The 20,322-nt window shown below is 44.4% G+C and overlaps 1 protein-coding gene across 1 annotated transcript; it reads right to left on the minus strand.

Moving 5' to 3' along the window:
- Positions 1–307: 307 nt before the first annotated feature.
- LOC131684194 (uncharacterized) lies at positions 308–10,779 on the minus strand. The gene is made up of 4 exons (XM_058966854.1): positions 10,457–10,779; positions 10,328–10,398; positions 9,998–10,151; positions 308–784 (listed from the first exon to the last, which is right to left on the minus strand). The coding sequence occupies exons 1-4, from the start codon at positions 10,596–10,598 to the stop codon at positions 690–692; spliced, it is 462 nt and encodes a 153-aa protein (XP_058822837.1). The 5' UTR covers positions 10,599–10,779; the 3' UTR covers positions 308–689.
- Positions 10,780–20,322: the final 9,543 nt, after the last annotated feature.

The raw sequence follows: 20,322 nt of genomic DNA on the forward strand, positions 1-20,322 counted from the left end.
CTTAGTGACAGGTCTAAGCTAGCGCCGGATTGATACCAATCACAACATTTACTTAATGAATATTACTCAAAAAGCTGTGAGCTAGTTCACGGACAGAAAAACAAAAATCTTTACAAATATAAGCTTTATGATGGTTTTATGAAAGAAAACTTGAACACAATTACAAACACGTAATTTTAAAACATGAATTTGAGAACGCAAAAAAAGGATTTTCGGATCGAATGAAATAAAACACGTCTATTTTCTGGTTCGTAATATAGTTAGAGATCAAAATTTCGCTTTTGAAAGGAATATCCTAGGTTTACTACAAATATGTATAATTTCTCCAAGTTACGGAACCAAAAAATAGCTCAGCGGTTTATGTAGATCAAGCGCTAATTTTGTATCGGCAAATTGGCTGTATTTCTTCACTACTCTATAGTCGGTATCAATCTAAATTGACTGGGAAGCGTACTAAACATTGGTTTTGTTTGCGCAAAAAGGGACGAAACTCTTGCAGTATAAATTTTACATGTAAATATGTATGTATATATTGTCTGGACGAAAGGGGTTAGCTTCAAGGAGTTCACTTCTGTGGTTGTTTGCACCCCGAAAGGGCTTTTTGCTCCCTGCTTGCGTCACATCGCACCAGGAGTTTTGACACAAACATCAGGATTACACACAGCTAAGGTCGGAAGCCAGATGACATCCTAGACCACATCCACGCAGTACAGTGGCTCCTGTTGTTCGCGACGTATCTTTCTACAGGCTCCGGCGACTACCAATGCTTCCAGACTGAAGATTACTGAAATAGAATAGAATTCTGGTTAGAAATCGGTTGCTATTGTGACTAATAATAGTACGAATTGGACTTTTATCTTCTAATTTAAAAAAAATGATTTGGAAATAAAATAGGAACAGAACTTCAAGAATGTATAATAGCGTTCATTTTTTTAATTCTTAAAGACCCCCTCCCCCTTCACATTATGGCAAATGTTAAAGTAAATTCAGATGCCAAATTTCACATATAAAATAATAATTTTTTTACATTTTTAAGACATCCAATTAGCTAGAGATTACTGGGTAGGGAAAGTTATGAAAATTTAGAGTTATAGTACTCAAGTGAGAGTAAGGATGTGAAGTATACAGATCGGAAATCTCGAAGTGGTAGGGTCATTAGAACAGGCTTAATACCTTACGGGCTTAACTTTTGTCTTCTGCTGATGAGAGTCGAGCTTAGGCAGCATAACTACGAATCATTCAAGTTCACCAGCATGTCTCTTGGCAAAGATAGACTTGTCCCTCTTTACCGTGAGAAATGACAAAAAATAATAGAATCACTCGAACCTGACACTACGCCATACGCTTTTACTTATATATCTGCCAACGATAAAGCGAATTACCGGCAAGTAGGATGAGCCAAAAAACGTGGAAAACGGCAAAATCAAAGCTGTTTTGGACGTGCATTTATGAAATAATACCGGGGCCGAAAGTTAGTGTGTTTTCATTAAGGTCATTAAGGCCAACCTCTCCTTCTATAAAATTATTTCGAATTTTGAGGCAATTCTTACTGGAATAGGGCCACTCGATAAGTGAAATGTTTACTCCTATTCATTGGTTCTTAGTTGCCCGACTGGATAATTTTATTGATGCAAATTAAAGGTCTACCTTTCTCTATTCATATATGGTGGAATCCGCTAAGAAGTAAGCCCGTAATCATGCTTCGTGTCCCTTCGGTGAGGCAAATAAGAAGAAGCCATAAACGTCACACAGTTAAATCTTAACGATTGTGCAGCAGCCCAACAGCTTCTGTGGCAGTCGGTCTCGAAGTCGAGGACAGATGTCGCCCTCCTATCAGACCCGTACAACATCCCTGCCGGCAACGGCAATTGGGTGTCGGACGGGTCTTCAACCAGATGATCGACAGGATCTCGTCAGACCTAGTGGGCCAGAAACCGGTAGTTATAGTGGGAGACTTTAACGCTTGGGCAGTAGAGTGGGGCAGCCGCTGTACAAATAGCAGGGGCCAAGCGCTAATGGAGGCGCTTGCGAAACTCGATACTGTGTTAGCTAATAATGGCTCCGCTAGCACATTCCGATGAAACGGGATGGAGGCATGGATTGACGTAACATTTGCCAGCCCGAGTCTGGTTCCAGGCATGGAATGGAGGGTAGACGAAGGCTACACCCATAGCGATTATTTAGCAATCCGCTTTAGGATCAACTATGGTGTGCAGCATCCGAGGGCAGGAGATCCCTGTCAGGTATGCGGGTGGAAGTCCAATCACTTCGACAGCGAAGCTTTCACCGCGGCCCTGGGACTGAAGGCCAACACCGACAGTCTAAGCGGGGATGCGCTGGTAGCCGCTCTATCACGCGCGTGCGACGCCAACATGCCGAGAAAAACACTGCCAAGAAACGGCAGATGCCCGGTATACTGGTGGAGTGCCGAGATTGCAGCTCTACGGTCAGCCTGCCTCAGAGCTAGACGTAGGATGCAAAGAGCTCGCACCGAGGATGCAAGAGAGAACCGCCGTGAAGTGTTTCGCGCTGTGAAATTGGCCCTTAACAAGGCCATTAAAAGCAGCAAGAGAGTGTGTTTCGACAACTTGTGTAAGAGTGCCAACGCGAATCCGTGGGGTGATCCCTACAGGATAGTGATGGCCAAGACCAAAGGGGGCTCCTCACCCCCAGAACGGTCTCCGGACCGGTTGGCAACGATTATCGAAGTACTCTTCCCGTCTCGAGCCACAAGCCCCTGGCCACCTGCACTACGAGACAGTACGGGCACGGCCGAAATGGTGGCTCCAGTGACGAATGAAGAACTACTCGCAGTGGCTAAATCCCTAGCAATGAACAAAGCTCCAGGGCCGGATGGAGTTCCAAACAACGTCCTCAAGGCAGCGATCATAGCGAACCCGAACATGTTCAGGCTAGCTATGCAGAGATGCCTTGATGAGTGCCGCTTCCACGATAGATGGATAAGTCAGAAATTGGTGTTGTTGCCGAAGCCCGGGAAGCCGCCAGGCGACCCATCGGCGTACAGACTAATCTGTCTGATCGACACGACTGGCAAATTGCTTGAGAGGATCATCCTAACAGGCTAACCCCGTACGCAGAAGGTACGGACGGCCTGTCAAGCAACCAGTTTGGCTTTCGGAAGCGTAAGTCCACAGTGGACGCTCTCAACTCAGTGATAAAGACTGCCGAGATAGCGATCCAACGAAACAGGCGAGGCATTCGATGCTGTGCGTTAGTGACACTTGACGTGAAGAACGCATTCAACAGCGCAAGCTGGGATGCCATCGCACTCTCGATATACCGACTTAGCCTACCAGTGGGTCTGTACCGGATCCTGGAAAGCTACTTCCAGAACCGCGTACTGCTATACGAGACCGATGCCGGTCAGAAAAGGGTTCCGATTACCGCTGGAGTCCCGCAGGGTTCGATCCTAGGCCCGGTGCTATGGAACCTCATGTATGACGGGGTTCTGAGACTGAAGTTCCCTCCGGGGGTCAAGATCGTCGGCTTTGCCGACGACGTAACCTTGGAGGTCTACGGGGAGTCAATCCCTGAGGTAGAACTAACTGCAGAATACCCGATCAACACGGTGAAAGAATGGATGAGCGCGAGAGGCCTGGAGCTCGCTCAGGATAAGACAGAGGTAGTTATCGTCAATAACCGCAAGTCGGCACAACATGCAGTTATGCATATTGGAAAAGTCGTAATCACCTCACAGCGGAGTCTGAAGTCTCTCGGAGTTATTATAGACGACAAGCTGACCTTCGGCAGCCATGTCGACTATACATGCAAGAGACCGTCGACTGCTGTTGCGGCACTATCGAGGATGATGTCCAACAGCTCAAAGGTGTGCGCCAGTATATGTAGGCTACTGGCAGGCGTTGCCGTATCTATCCTTAAGTACGGCGGCCCGTCATGGTCAAGAGCACTGAGGGTAACCAGTACCTACGAAAATTGGAGAGCACCTACCGCGTGATGTGCCTCAGAGTGATATCTGCCTACCGCACGGTATCACACGATGCATCCTGCGTGATAGCGATCATGATGCCAGTCGGGCTGGTCAGCCGGAAAGATGAGGAGTGCTTCAAGCTACGTGGAAATAGAGGGCCCGCGAGCGCATCAGGGTGACCTCGGCCGCCAGATGGCAGCGTGAGTGGGATAATTCCTCGAAAGGTAGGTGGACCCACCAGCTGATACCTAACATATCGAGCTGGGTGGGAAGACCCCATGGGGAAGTTCACTTCCATCTGACACAATTCCTGTCAGGCCATGGCTGCTTCCAACAGTACCTCCACAGGTTCGGGCACGCGGAGGTCCCCACCTGCCCTGACTGCCCAGGTGTAGACGAAACTGCCGAACACATACTGTTCGTATGTCCTCGTTTCGACGTCGAAAGAAGAGCAATGGTTGACGTCTGTGGCTGGGACACAACACCTGATACCCTTATTCAGCGGATGTATCAATCGGTGGAGAAGTGGAACGCAGTCTCGACTGCATCCACCCAGATTGCCTGTAGGCTACAGGAAATTTGGCGCACCGAGCAACAGACGACGGGCACCACTAACTAGTGATTGGTTAGTTGGAGCGAAAAAGGCCGAGCACAGAAAAGTGAGTGAATGGTCTGTTAATGCTGAGGCAGGTTTGGCGCAGCGACTGGCAACCGCGTAAGGGGTAAACCCCGACACCCCGAAGCAAGGCAGAAGAGCGAGTGTATAAGCGTATATGTGGACTGCCTCATGCCAAGGTGGGAGGGTCGTAGCGTAGTATGTTGGGACTTAGCTATCGATGCCTCGTGGCGTGGCAGAGGAGCGAAAGGGTGAGCATCCAAGTCAGTCTCACATGGTATGTTAGAGGCGAGCACAAAAGAAAGCCTAGCAAAGAATGAAAAAGGTGAACACACAAGTAAGCCTCATGTGGAGTGTTAGAGAGTGAATCAAGGTGTGACAGAGAGAGCACCCAAGTAAGCCTCATACAGGACGTATGAACGCGTGAGCAAGAGTGGATGAGTACATCAAGTACAGCCATCCCCCCAAAAGTAATACCGAGAGGTAGTCCCTGGAGGGAACAATGGCGGAGCCCAATGGAGTTTAGTCGGTATTAATGGCTGTGTCACCATGAGAGCTCGACATACCCCCAGTACACCCCGTGTGGTAGCTTGGCATCTACTAATAGCAGGTGTACTGGGCTAGTACGTAAATGTATTCTCCATTGTAAAAAAAATATGATGGAATCCCTTCAATAATTTACGAGTTGTTGAGATTTTTGTGATTGATGAGAATCGAGGGGTTCGACAATGTACTTGATTTCAGAGGGTCCATTGATTTCAGCAACCAATACCGGTATCATAGACGGACAACTGAGGACCATCCAATAAAAGTAAACATTTCATTTTTCCGCCACAAACAGATCCATTTCAGGAAGATTTCGCCCAAAATTTAGTTCTTACGGTACACAGGGACTAGGCTTTAGTGATTCGTTGCCTAAGCTCGACTCCTGCCAACAGAAGACAAAAGATTGGCCCGTATGATTTTAAGCCTTTTTCTATTGACCCTGTCACTTCTAGTTTTCCGATCAGTATATTACACATCCTTGCTCTCGCTTGAGTACTATGGCTCTAAATTTGCACAACAATGTAAAAATTCGGAAAAAATCGAGATCGGTGATCAGTCGAGATGAGTGCGTCGCAGAAGCAAGAAAGGGTGCTCTGGGCAAATACAGTGGACACATTTACTGAAGGATACTTTAGTTTAGACTTACGACAGTCGCCAATATCGAGTCTTTCCATGTCACTTGTCTACTTGACACAGCAGTACAAAACATAATGCGATTGCACCAGAAAAATTTCGAGTACATACTACAAAAACAACAGCCACCACTAGCATTTATGAAGTTCACACTTGTGGCCTATAGGGGCAATAAGCAGGGGAGAAGTCAGATGTTCGAAAGCATGAAGACAGCAACCACGATAATGACACGGAAGTGTACGATACAGAAATGAACGACCCCCAAGACCGCATATTTCCCCACCTCGTCAACTGGTCTCCACGCGCATTGAAACGAGTTAAATAAGTGTTGGTTTTTTCCCGAACTTTCGCATAAAAATGTCATTTGAAATGACTTCTTCTAGCCTTGCTCCCAACTATTAGTGATTTGTGTGTTAATATGTTTTAATTGCCTCAAGATTCTACTGTATCGATTTTGTTGGCTATTTTCGGCAAATTTGAGACTAAACGAGAAACGAAAACAATGAAATTAAAAGACGGATAGCTATTCTAGAATGAATCAGTTATAAACTTAGAACGAAAAACAATGATTAGGCAGGCTCATATGGACATGATCGAAAGGAAATGTGAAGAGTCTTTTTCCTTCTGCTAAGTAGGAGTTGGGCGTTGCATCCAAGTCTACCGCATGGTCATTGATAGCACATAACTCATCATCATGTTTGACGGCGTCGGCGGTAAAACATTATGATGAGTTATGTTCTATCAATGACCATGCGGTAGACTTGGGTGCAACGCCCAACTCCTACTTAGCAGAAGGCAAAGGACTCTTCACGTACGTCGATGCAGACAGTGGAAATGCTGATGATAATCTGGGTTGCCATTATTTTTCAAAGGATATCTGGCAAATCAACTAAAAATTTCTGGTAAAATCTGTCACTTAACAGCGACCTCAAAGTCATCGAAACTTATCAATCGATTTTTGCTAAATTTGGAGAAATATGCCCCAAATTTCCAAAATGTGTGTGAAAACATTTCCATAATTTAAAAATCTGGCAGACTAAGAGGTTTGTCTTTTTGTCTGGAAGCTGCAAAAAAATCTGGCTGTGCCAGATAAATCTGGCATAATGGTATCCCTGGTGACAATCGAGTCTCCAACGACAAGCTCCTTAGAGTGGCAAAAGGGCTGAAAGCGAAGAAAGCTCCCGGTCCAGGCGGTAGCCCCAACGTGACACTGAAAACCGCGATCCCGACGTTTCCGGACATGTTCAGGCTAGTTATACGGAAATGCCTTAACGAATGCTACTTCCCGGATAGATGGAAGATCCAGAAGCCGGTGTTGCTGCCAAAACCAGGGATCCAGCATCGTATCGGCCTACATGCCTGCTGGATACTCTCGGTAAACTACTGGAAAGGGTCATCCTCAACAGGCAGACGACCTATGCTGAAAGTGAGAACGGACTATCGCAGAGGCAGTTCGGTTTCTGGAAACGGATATCGACGGTAACGATAGACGTCAAGAACGCGTTCAACAGTGCCAGCTTGGGGGCTATCGCCGTAGCGCTGCACAGAATGCGGCTGCCGGACTATCTGTACAAGGTTCTGAAAAGTTACTTCCAGAAGCGAGTTCTGGTCTACGAAACGAACATGGGGAAGAGGTCGATTAGGGTTACGGCGGGAGTACCTCAAGACAAAGGAGTGTTAACACCGGAAATGCCCAGGGAACTTGAGATCGTCGGCTTTGCAGATGATGATGTCCTGACGATCACCGGTGAGACCTTTGAGAAGATGTTGACGGCATAGTCAATAGACATCGTGGAAACCTGGATGGCTGACGTCAAGTTGCAGCTGGCTCACCACAAGACCGAGATAGTGCTGGTCAGCAACTGTAAAAAAATTCAGCGTGTCGAGATCAGCGTCGGGGGACAATCCATCCAATCGATGCGTGCGCTGAAGCACCTAGGTGTCATGGTCGACGATCGGTTAAATTACAAAAGCCATGTCGGCTATGTATGTGAGAAGGCTGCGAGGACAACTAACGCATTGGCACGGATCATACCGAATAACCGAGGAGCAAGAGGTAGCAAGAGACATCTCCTGGCGGGTGTATCGTACTCAATACTGAGGTTTGGTGTACCGGCCTGGGCTGCTGCGCTGAACTTAGAGCGGAACTGGACGAAAGTTGACAAGCACGTTTCGCCTAATGGCTGCTCGTGCCGCGTGTGCGTACAGAACGATATCGTCGGAGGTGGTATGTGTAACTGCCGGGATAATTCCCATCTACATAAATCTGGCTGAGAACGTGGAATGTTGCCAGCGAAGAAATACACGTAATGCAAGAAGATTGGTCCGAGCGGATTTGTTGCCTAAGTGGCAGCAAGAGTGAGACAATGCGGAGAAAGGAAGGTGGACCCACCGACTCATCCCAAATGTAACTGCTTGGGTACATAGGAAACAAAGAGAGGTTAATTTCCATTTGACGCAGTTTCTGTCCGCGCACGGATGCTTCCGGAAGTACCTGCACCGGTTTGGACACGCTTTGTCACCGCTTTGCCCGGGGTGTGTGAACGTGCAAGAGACACTGGCGAACACGTGGTTTTCGAATACCCTAGATTCGAAGAAGGCCTGATGTTACAGTGGACAATATCGTCAAAGACGAGTATATCTGGGACGCCGTCAACAGAGTGGTTACGAGTATACTCTCCGAGCTGCAGAGGAAGTGGCGAAGGGACCAACAAAGTAGTGCCATTGGATAGAACGTCGCCGTGAAACAACAAAGCGGGTTTCGGGTGAAATTTCGCCACCGGGGAACTCTCCGATGGTGTAGACTAAGGCCACCACCGGGGACCAGTTGAGTAGTAGGGTTCGGGTCACCGGAATCGCCGGACGGACATCGACACCCTACCGGGTAGCTCGTGAGTAGGGTAGATCCACCGCCGGTAGGGTAGATCCGCCGCCGTGGACTACCCGACAGAATCATGTCGAAAATGGGAGCTAATAACCTCACGAAACAAACACCGGTACCGAGAGAAATTCCGTTGCCGGGAAACTCAGTCGGAGTAGGATATTATCCGAGTTGACCTCGATAAAGCTGGGAGCTAAATGGGTAAAGGAAACGAGTATCAGTGTCGGGGAAAATTTCTCCGTCGGGGAACTATCGGTCAGAGTAGGGTGAGTTCGCCGTCGGGGACTATCCAAGTAGATCGTGTTAAGGCCGAGAGCAGAAACATGAGCTAAATGTCTCAAGGAATCAGCACCTAAACGGCCACGGGATCAAGAGCGACGTAATAGATGGAGACAAGAAATAAAAGAAGGGGCGAGAGTTAAATCAAAGCTCATAGGTCGAGACATTATATGAACCAAGTGAGGCTCCGATATGGAGCAGAGGAGGGAAATGCGGGAAAACACAACGAAGACCCCCCCCCCCCCCCCAACGAAGTAATACCTTGACGTAGTTCCGTGGGGAAGAAGGGTGTAAAAACTAAGGAGTATTTTTAGCGGTTAGGCACGAACATGGGTCCTGAGTCCCACACAGTGCCAATGCACTAGGTTTTTAAAACTTTTTATAAAAAAGAAAAACTTTTATAGCCGTGTATTGTATTTGATACCCCAGCTCACTAACATTATTAAATAAAGGTTCAGGAACAAAAACAAATATCTAGTCGTGCCCAATTTCAGAGTAAATTGGGTAATACTAGTTTTTCGCGTGAGAAGAACAAACCTCATTGTGTTTCTAAGCAAACTCGCATAAAAAGGAGTCCTGATTAAGTTGATGAGAACCGATGAAATCGAATTTTCCTCATTGAAAACCAATTTCTCTCAACTAAGGAGAAAATCGGGTTAAAGGCACAAAACCTGATTAGTTATGGAAATTTGCGAATCTTCTTCGTCTCATCAGTAACCGACACTAACTTAGAGCCAGGTCTTCTTGTCGGATGCTCATCTTTAATCGGCAGCGTTCAGAAAAAATCTCAAAAGCAAATTTGTATCGTTAAGAACTGTTCAGATGACACATTGCATTCTAATCGATGTCGTCAAAATAAAACAAGACCTGAACTGGAAAGACACGAGGAGAGTCGACCAAATAAAATGCCGCAACAATTTGATAAGGTGCGTGTGCAAAAAGCACACAATTCAAAATGCTGTGTACCCGTTTTTGACGAACGCTTTAATAATGAGATGAAAATTGGATTAACTACCCTAGGTTGTCTTCTGATAAATTGCTGAACAAATAAAATAAATTTAGTGAAGGTGTTACTTCACATTTTTAGACTTACATGTGAATATAATCACAATCTTCATCTCAATTACAGTTTTCTCAACATTGGTTTCATCATACTCCGTTGCAGAAAGTACAGCCCTTCGAATGATGGCAGATGCCTTTAAGGTGATAGTACAAGTTTGGTAAATCTGCAGCAATTTCTCCATTCGCTGGAATGAAAAAGAAAGACCAAATTTTAAAAATTTATTCTTTATCGATATAAAACCACCAGCTTCAGTTAATTTCTGACAGAAGCATAATTCCTGAATATATATCGTGGTTGAGTGATTTATCTACTCACAAAATGTTGCAGACGCATTTGAAACAAAGTGGTAATGGTACTAACCTTTGCCACTCCAATGATGAGCATTAGTGACAGGAAATTGTACAAAACCAGCAGTACAAATATAGGCTCGACTAGAAAATAATCACGATATTAAATCCAATCCTTACCAAATCCACTTCAATTGCTTACCATCGTAACATCCAATGTCCCGATCGAGCTCATTGACACGGGAGCATGCCAGCAGAGCCGAGGCAACTTTGAACGAGACGAAAATCTCCGCAAAGGCAATAAAGTAACTCCATGTGTAGTAATTACAAGCCGCACAACGCATTCTCTGGAATTGCTGATCAACGTTTTTAACTTTTGCAATCTGACGCTGAGGTCGAACTGTTTAATTGAGTTCTAAGGCCTAGGACCATCTAAAATCACAATCGTTTCGAAAAAAATAAGAGTCTCGTCTCGCACAAAATTTCTGCTGCAGTTTTTTGACAGACAGGATTGTCCTATCTTTATGTAAGGATGAGGCCAAGGATGTACAAAACAAACTCGCCGTTGACATTACAATGTGGTAATGTACGGACATGCGCAGTCGCGAGGAAAGGATATCTTTCACCTCGTTTTTCACCGTGACATCTAGATAGCGCCCAGTGCTTGGAAGCACCGTTATGTTGTTTTTACTTGACCCCGAAACTGACTCAGGTTACAACACCATCCGCTGTCTATTTATACATTTTTGTCGTTAGACAGCGAATCATGCAGAATTTGTTGTGCATGACACTGACTCGCGTTTTGTGGCAAAGCTCAATTAACTACTACTACATCTACAGGAAAAGGAGATCTGGATATTCGCGCTAATTGAATGGACATTTTTTTCCTTAAACTAACATCAATCAAACTAAATAATGGGATTAGAAGGGCATTCGAAGTTCATAAATAAAATTAATTTAGACATGAGAAATCTTCGAATATATGTATTATAACATGTACTTCAAACTTAATCGTTCAGTTTTCGAATAATTACAATCCATCAAAACATATCAAAAACATGTCCGCATTTGGCAAATATCTGCTCTCGTTTATTGTAAACAGACTTCACTGCTTTATACTTTGATACCGATTCTGAAAACAAAATTTAAAAATAATTGCGTGAGATTTAAAAAATTCTCTACCAGTATGAAAAAATATCAACAATATCACTAAACAAGCAGTACCCCTAAGAAATTTCCCGCCCAATGATGCCAAATGTTTACCACCGATTTCAACATCTTTCACAAACATGATCCTACAAGGGTTAACGATAATAATCGTGGGATCTCCCACTGCTGCACATTCACGTGATCTGGAATGCTCAAGCTGCGATGATCACGCTGACCAAACGGCCACTGCGAATTCCATTGTACAAATTAGACAACACCTATTCAAATAGTCACCATTCACACCGCAGTCAGTTGGACCAACGGCAAATCTTCGCCGACAACACCTCACCTTTGAATACCGACCTCAACTTATACAGACGAATAGATAATCAGATGAAATGAGTCACCAGCCATTAGGACGATTCTTTTCGGTAAATTGCGTCCAAACAAATCATTCACCCGTCGATAGTCAACAATGGTGGCGAACAACAATGCGGAATGCCATTCGGCGAGCATTCATTGGGGCGTTTGATGGGCTGAGAATTTAAATAACTGTATACCTAACACCCCAGGTTTGTTTGGAATTTTCGCTGAATGAAGCAACGGCGGTCATTGTTACCCGCATCCTTCATTCCGTTCCAAATTGTGTTTGCCATTTTAGCAGCTATGAATTTGATTATTATTTTTGAAGATCGAACAAAAGTATTGGCAGGGAACAGGTATGCCAGAATCGCACGTGCTGAGCTAACATTTGCTGGAGCGTAACCACAATTACATCTTACGTAAAAATTTTGAAATAATGAATATTTAGCATTATCATAAACTTGCATCAGCGGTATTAAAACACCCAAAATCCGACGGGCGGGTTTCTATTACTTTTGGGTAAGATTCTATTGTCATTTTGGCAATAGACCATGCAATTGCGAATTTCAGGTTTAAATCCATATTACCACAAAGGTAATAAACGGTGGAGTGACGAATTTCTCTACTAAGGAGAAATATATGTATGTACATCACACAACCAAACAGTTTTTTAGTATGTGTCAATCTCGGCTCTATTCGTATGTGTGATAAATAGGCTGATTCTGTGTTTGCGTTAAAGTTTTTTTTATTCAGTTCGTTTATTTGATAGGCACAAACGCGTTAGCTTGGCAGTGTCAAATTCTTTTGTTTTTACATTTTGGATATCTTAACCCTAGAACGTTGCACTGGGGTACAAATGTACACCACGCCTTCTTTGGAGCCGTGTGAAGACGAGAATTCGGCATTTACCGACCTGGGACCCTAAACATAATTCAATTTAGAGTTCCTAGTAAGAGTAGGAAAAGGTGATATAGCCAGTTTGCTTATAGCCTTCGTCAAAGCAGGTGTCAAAGTTGGCGTGGGGTACATTTGTACCCCAGTGTACGGTTGCCGCTAGTGTGTCGTCAGGTTTCGTGCTGTCAGTGGAAATGTGATTCGTGACAATACCAGTTTAAATACTAGTTGTTTTACTACGTAAGTAACAATTAGTATTATATAATCGTTTTTAATCATTTTTTCAATTAATTTAAATTAATTTTGAAGTGGAACAAAAAATCGTTCTCATTTTTGCTGATTTTTATTTATTGTTGTATTGCTTATTTTTTATAGTTTTTCAAAGCAATGGCTCGCAAGTATAATTTGCACACAATTACTGATGTAACAGTAACGTTGCGTGTTACCAATGTAGTACTGGTCAGAAACATTTTTTTCATTTCATTTTCCACCCCATTTCGTGGTATTTTTCAAAACTCGATTTTAAACTTTAAACTTTCAAATAATTGCACTTTTTTAAAAATATCAGAGTTCTGTTTTATAGCGTTTTAAGACCATTCTTTCAACTTTTATAATCATTTGATTTTTTTTCAAATCGGTTGAAAATTCGCAAAGTTATAGTGATGTTTATGAAAAAAGTCAAAACCGTGATTTATTCAATTTTTATTTTGTTCAAACCAATCCACGTATCATTGATTCAATAAATTCCGTATTTTCATTTACACAGCTGTGTTCGCAATTAAAAAACGAAGAAAATTATGTATTATACATTTCCTTTTTTGCAATATTACCTGCGAAAACTGCGATCAAACGCGTGGGGTACATTTGTACCCCAGGGCAACGTTCTAAGGTGTAAAACGCAAGTGCAACGTTCTAGGGTTAAAACTACAATGCTGAATATTTTTTTATTAAGCAGGAAAAATTTTACAGCTATCTTAAAACTAGAAATTCAATACTATGTACAACAGTGGGTTCCAAAAGTTTGTTTGATTTTTTTTGCAACTATCTTAAAACTAGCAATCCAGATTAATATAAAAAAGAGGGAACATAAGTTATTTTTACGAAAAATTTTACAGCTACCTTAAAACTAAGAGTTCAGTTTGATATATAAGAAGGGGAACAAGTTTTTCTGAGAAATTTAACAACAATCTTAAAACTAGGAATACAATTCGATATACAAGATGGGAAAGAGAAGTTTTTTATGACAAAAATACAGATCTCTTAAACCTATGAATACATAATGAAAATTTGGTTTATTCCCAACATCGGTGTTGCAGGAGTCATATCAGGGACAGAAGAGACTAGGCAGACATGGGGACAGGTAAAGAAGACCAAACTTGCCACTTTCAGGCAGACGGGAGATCAGCGACATAACGTAGAGCCTCAGGCTAGCCGGACGTCAAGACCCGTGTTGATGCGAGGGATTCATCGGACCTGCGGAGAATCAGATCGCTCACGCTTCGAATTTTGTGGTAAGCGCGTCGGCGGTCACATAGTGGCACTTTGATGCTGATCGGCCCCACAAGGCAGGAAGGGAACTTTTAAAAACTAGAAATAAAAGAGAGGGGCTAAATTGGGATATTCATAGTTTTTATGAAAATATAAATAAGGGGCATATTGGGAAGATCGCGATTTGTCAGCATATCACGAACTGGGACATTGGGTATTTATGTCAGGCCCGAAGGGTATCCTTTAACTGAGACCTGGCGTCAGAATACCCGGCGCATACCCAGACAACGTGCTCGATGTCGTGATAGCTCTCGTCACAAGCGCACAGATTACTCTCCGCAAGCCCAATACGCCGCAAATGCGCATCCAAAGTGTAGTGGTTGGACATAAGTCGGGACATTACACGAATGAAATCCCGACCCACATCCATCCCCCTGAACCAAGGCTTCGTTGATACCCTTGGGATAATCGAATGTAACCATCGTTCCCCATTGCTCCACGAGGTTTGCCAACTGTTGAGTGTCCTCTGCCGACATATACACCTTGGCTAATGAGTCGGCCTTTTCATTTCCTGGGATAGAGCAATGAGAGGGGACCCAAACCAAGGTAATCTGGTAAGATTTTTCAGGACACTCTGCCCACAGATCAGTAGTGATCTGTGGGCAGAGTGTCGATGATCCCAAGGGTGCACTGACTTGCAGCTAACTCTGCGACGTAAACTGAAGCGATGAGCTTGAATGAAGCGGTGAAAGTATTGTTGAAGATACCGAAGCCAGTGGACCCATCGAGATTTGATCCGTCAATGTAGAACATTTTGTCACAGTCGAGCTCTCGGAATTTATTATAAAATATATTGGGGATCACTTGCGGGCGTATTTGGTCCGGGATTCCACGAATCTCTTCCTTCATGGGTGTGTCGAAGAATACAGTAGAATCAGAAGTATCTGGGAAAGGAACACGATTGAGATTATACGAAGAAGCATTGATGCTCTGTGCCGTGTAGTCGAAGCACAAGGACATAAATCGGGTTTGTGAATTAAGCTCGATGAGCTTCTCGAAGTTTTCAATCCATGTTCAGAATGTCACATCGGATGAGCAATCGATATGAAAGCTCCCAGAATCGATTTTCAGTGGTAGTGGTAGCTCGCCAGCACTTCGTGACTCATCGTATGGGAGTACATACAACCTAAGACAATACGCAAGCAACGATACTGGATTCTCTCCAGTTTGATGAAGTGTATGTTCGCAGCGGAGCGGAAACAGAAACACCCGTACTCCATCACCGACAATATCGTTGTTTGGTATAACCTGATCAGGTCTCCTGGGTGGGCACCCCACCATGTTCCAGTTATTGTCCCGAGAAAATTGATCCTTTGTTGGCATTTCTGTTTCAGATACCTAATGTGACATCGCCAGGTACCTTTAGAGTCGAACCAGACCCCGAGATATTTAAATGTGAAAACCTGATTGATCGTTGCACCCATTAATAGAAGCTGGAGTTGCGCCGGCTCACGCTTCCTAGAAAAGACAACCAACTCAGTTTTCTCCGTGGAGAACTCGATACCCAGCTGAAGAGCCCAAGCAGACAAATTGTCCAAAGTATCTTGCAATGGTCCTTGCAAATCGGCAGCTTTGGGCCCTGTAACAAAGACCACCCCGTCATCTTCAAGTTGCCTTAACGTGCAGAACCTGGCAAGACAATCCTCAATGTCATTCACGTAAAAATTGGACTTAGACATGAACCCTGGGGAAGACCCATGTAGCTAAACCGCGATGTTGTTAAATCACCATGCGAAAAGTGCATGTGCTTTTCAGACAACAAGTTTAACAAAAAGTTATTTCAAATTGATGAAAGACCATGCTGTTGCAGCTTCTCTGACAGAATATTGATAGAAACTGAGTCAAAAGGCCCCTTAATATCCAAGAAGACTGATGCCATCTGCTCTTTGTTAGCATAGGCCATTTGGATTTCTGTAGAAAGCAACGCAAGGCAACCGTTCGTCCTTTTGCCTTTGCGGAAGCCAAATTCTGTATATAACAGTAAGCCATTTGCTTCGATCCAGTTGTCGAGGCAAAATAAGATCATTTTCTCGAACAACTTCTAAATACAGGACAGCATTGCAATCGGTCGATCCGAGTTGTGGTCGGAGGCTGGTTTTCCTGGTTTTTGGATGGTGATGACCTTCACTTGCCTCCAGTCATGAGGGACAATGTTACCCTCAAGATACTTGATAAATAAGTACAACTCCACCATCGAAAACGATATTTCGATGCAAGTACTCCTGGTGGGAGTTTGCAAAAATTCATTAATTTTCTGGGCAGTCTAGTGTTTCTCTCGTTAACCCGCCGACGAACCGGCGCCAATAACTGCGTTTTTTTGGTTTTCTCTAGACTCTTCGTTTGCCTTACTAACAACGCGTACTGTGTAAGGGGGATTCTGGTAGGGCCTCTAAATACCCGGCTTATGCGCCAGACGACGAAGTCGTCTGCCAGGATTACAGATCAGTTTGCCCTGGCTAGCTTTAATTCCTAACCCTACCGCAGAATCCGCCTCCAGTTCCTCTCCAACTCCAAAGCTCACAATACCTACTCCTACCAGTCTTTAAAAAATATTCCCAAAAACTTTCCAAAATAATGAAATTCCAATTATCTTGCTTTTAAACAGTCTAGAGAAACTTTTTATTTAAACCGTTTTATTTTTGATTGCAAATTTCGTCTACTTTAATATCGTTACAGAGTTTATTTTCCTGTTTCTCTCCTATCGCTATCCTACCTTCGTGACGTCATCTAACCTTGGTTTCTTAATTTCTCCCGAACTATGCGGGGCCTAATCTCTCTCTCTCTCTCACTTCTTCCCCTACGTTACAATTTCCAATTCCCTACTCTCAACGCGCACTATGAAAGTTCGTATGTATGGTTGTGGTTGGTCGTACTTACAGGCACTGGAACGGTTACCTGGTTCGCACTCGAGTGGTGAATATTCCAATGGTTTCGGCTCACCGTCGGGTGCTGATGGATTCGCTGCCCACCGGCGATGCTGGTTCGATGCTACGATGTGCGACGAGGCGTTCGTTGTAGGCCACCTGGTGGGTGGGTGGTAAATTGCACCGTATCGATGCTCGACGGACGATGCTGTGTTCACTGTGGGCCACCAGTGGGTGGTGGCAAAGCGTGCTGCTTCGGTTCGCCCACGGACGATTTGTACGGCGGTCGATGCGGGCCACCAATGGATAGTGGCGAAGCGTACTGCTTTGGTTTCACTGTTGCTGATGCTGCGGTTGGATGATTTCGAGCAGTGCGAAGCGGAACTGATGCTGTTCGCTGCGGCGGGGTCGGCGTTTGACAGCCGGTGCACTGCGGGCGGTGATGGCGTGTACCAAGGGTTGCACACGTGGTCGCACGACGAGGACGCGGTACAGGGTCGCTTCTGAGCTGTTGGCTGCGTGAGTAGCAGGCGAATCTCTCTGGCGTTGGGGAAAATCTTTCCCTTTGAACTCGACTCGCTTTCGTGGCAACCAGTAATGGCGGGTGGTGCCGCGAGGCCGAGATTTTTATTGCAGCCAACGCACTCCAGATGTGCCAATATTAGCACGCAGCCACGAGACGATTGTCACATCCGGGGGATTGCCAAGAATACTCGAGATTACTGCACTCATCGGAAATAGCGGATATATTCCACTGTCGCCCTGTTGGATGGAGCAGAGCCCGGTCGGTGTTGAGCGTCGACTTGCACTCCGGTGCTTGGTCGATCCTTAGACCAACACTAAATATCTAGAAAGCCCAACGATGTCGGCCACCAACATGGAAGCTGTGGAACAACCAAATTAGCATACGAACTTTTGTCTTGTTTTATCACATTTACCTGACGCTAGTTCTATTTTTTCTACTCTAGCCTTTGTAATTATTCCTCGATTCACTCACTCTCGATCTATAGTAAATAATTCCTATAGCAAATGATCATTAATTATACTATTTTTCTGAACAGTTAAAATTACTCACAATTCAAATATAGTCTATTGTTTTAATCACTCACGACTTTTTTCTAATTCACCAAGAGAAGAAACTCTGTAAATCACGGCTAATGGTAAAAGCCAACTTCAATTATGTTCATTACTACGGTCTAAATAATTAGTTTTCACTACACTGTTTTTAATGTTAATGTTCACTCGGCGGTTCGTAAGGGAAAGAGTCGATCGATCGTGAACTGCGATCTACAGACCTACATTTCTACTGGACTCAATTTCCCCTTGTACTGATTTCCGGTTTTATTATGTTTCCGGTTTCTTGAATTGTTTTTACTACGTTATATTTTTTTCTAAAAAAATGGTTTCCGGTACAAAAGGTTGATGTCAGTTTTCCCCCGTTTCTCCCACATTACCCTTACGCGAAAATTTATATTTGCGATTCGAGCACTGTCCTCCACGTTGCATACGTGTAGGCTAAATCTACTTAAAACTATTGCTTCTATGAAACGACTATGAACTCGTTTCAACTGTTGATAGTTAACGGGTAACCCGTCTTCCCGGAAGGCATTATATGCAGTGGACTTCTCCGAGTACAGCTCTGAGCACTCTTTGTCCCACCACTGGGTGGGAGACCGTCCATGGGTGTTCGCGCCGGGTACGGGTTTTGTCTGAGCTTGATTCGCGATGTCGATAATCAAGTCAGCGAAAAACCTGTACTCTTCCTCCGGAGGAAGTTCTTGAGTGGATTCGATTTTAGCGGATATCGCGGTCGCGTAACTCTTCCAATCAATGTCCCGTTTGAGGTCTTGAACCGCAATTGAATTTACGATAGGAAAATGATCGCTACCGTGGGGATCAGGGATCACCTTCCACCTGCAATCTAACTGTAGCGATGTCGAGCATAATAAATCCAACGCGCTTGCGCGTGCTGGTGGTGTAGGAATCCGTGTCATTTCTCCCGTGTTTAAGATGGTCATGTTGAAATTGTTGCAAAGATCTTGGACTAATGTTGATCTATTATCATCATGAAGACAGCCCCATACCGTACCGTGCGGGTTAAAATCCCCCAGAAATAGCCGCGGTAACGGTAAGAATTCCGTTATATTAGAAAGCGTTCGGTGCCCTACCGAATCTCTAGGAGGAATGTAGATGGAAGCAATGCAAAGGTTGATTATAACTTGATAATATCAGTACCTGGTGCCGAAGGGAGGTTAATTCGGTTGAAAGAATAGCCCTTTTTAATCCCCAAAAGTACTCTTCCGTAAGGGTTTTCTCGGTCCAGACGGATTATATTAAAGTTGTGGAAGTTGAGATTTATATCGGAAGTTAACCAAGTGTCACACAATGCGAAAACATCACATTTTGAACTGCTTAGTAAAAATTTGAACGAATCGATTTTCGGGAGGATACTTCTGCAATCCCACTGTAGAGCCGCGATCGAATCAGTGACCTCGTTTGATGACTTAGCCATCGAAGGATACGATCGCTGAGAGGACGGCACCTTGGCACTCTTACAAAGCAGTCTAGTTAACAAAAGTTGTTTCCTCTTGTGGGTCGTTATATTCTTGCTCAACGACAGCCAAAAGAGCAAAGGAATTTTCAGGAGGGTCAGATGGCGAAGCATTCTGAAGAATTTCTGCATAAGAGCGCTCCGTGCGTTCTTTCAGGGAGCGCTTAATTTTATCCCCGCGCTGCTTGTACGCGCGGCAGGGCCCCCACAGTAAATACACTTTTCAGTTTCTCTACCGCAAGCGTCATCCTCATGTTCTCCCTCGCATTTGCCGCACCGTTTCTTATTGCCACGATAGGTGGCTGTGTGGCCCAGCTGCTTGCAATTGCTGCAGTTCATTACCCGCGCTACAACAGGTAGACGAACCTTATCCAGGAGGGCATAGTTAGGGAGAGAAGACCCGGAGAAAGTCACCCGAAGCGAGTCTGACAGAGAATAATTTGTCTTATTATCCTCAGTTTTTGCTGAATATAATTGCTTGCATTCCAGAATCTTCACCTGTTGAAATGAAGGGTCCTTAAAAGCAACCAACCCCGTACTTCAACAGGTCTTCGCACTTCAGATCCGGTTCGGCGACGACCCCATCGATCTCCACTGCCCTACAAGGCACCTACACCCTGAATTGCTTCGTAAAACGCTCGCAGCGAGCAATCTAGTTTGCCTGGTCGAGGTAATTCACTAAAATGCATATCATATTGG

This window comes from Topomyia yanbarensis, chromosome 2 (genome assembly GCF_030247195.1).
Source record: "Topomyia yanbarensis strain Yona2022 chromosome 2, ASM3024719v1, whole genome shotgun sequence".
Taxonomy (NCBI): Eukaryota; Metazoa; Arthropoda; class Insecta; order Diptera; family Culicidae; genus Topomyia; species Topomyia yanbarensis.

What these genes read in the sequence shown, in the direction of transcription:
- LOC131684194 (XM_058966854.1), bottom strand. Translation starts at nt 10,598, where the DNA reads ATGCGTTGTGCGGCTTGTAATTACTACACATGGAGTTACTTTATTGCC. An exon ending in GGACATTGGATGTTACGATG is followed by an intron (nt 10,399 to 10,456) that starts GTAAGCAATTGA and finishes ATTATTTTCTAG; the next exon opens with TCGAGCCTATATTTGTACTG. An exon ending in TCATCATTGGAGTGGCAAAG is followed by an intron (nt 10,152 to 10,327) that starts GTTAGTACCATT and finishes TTTTCATTCCAG; the next exon opens with CGAATGGAGAAATTGCTGCA.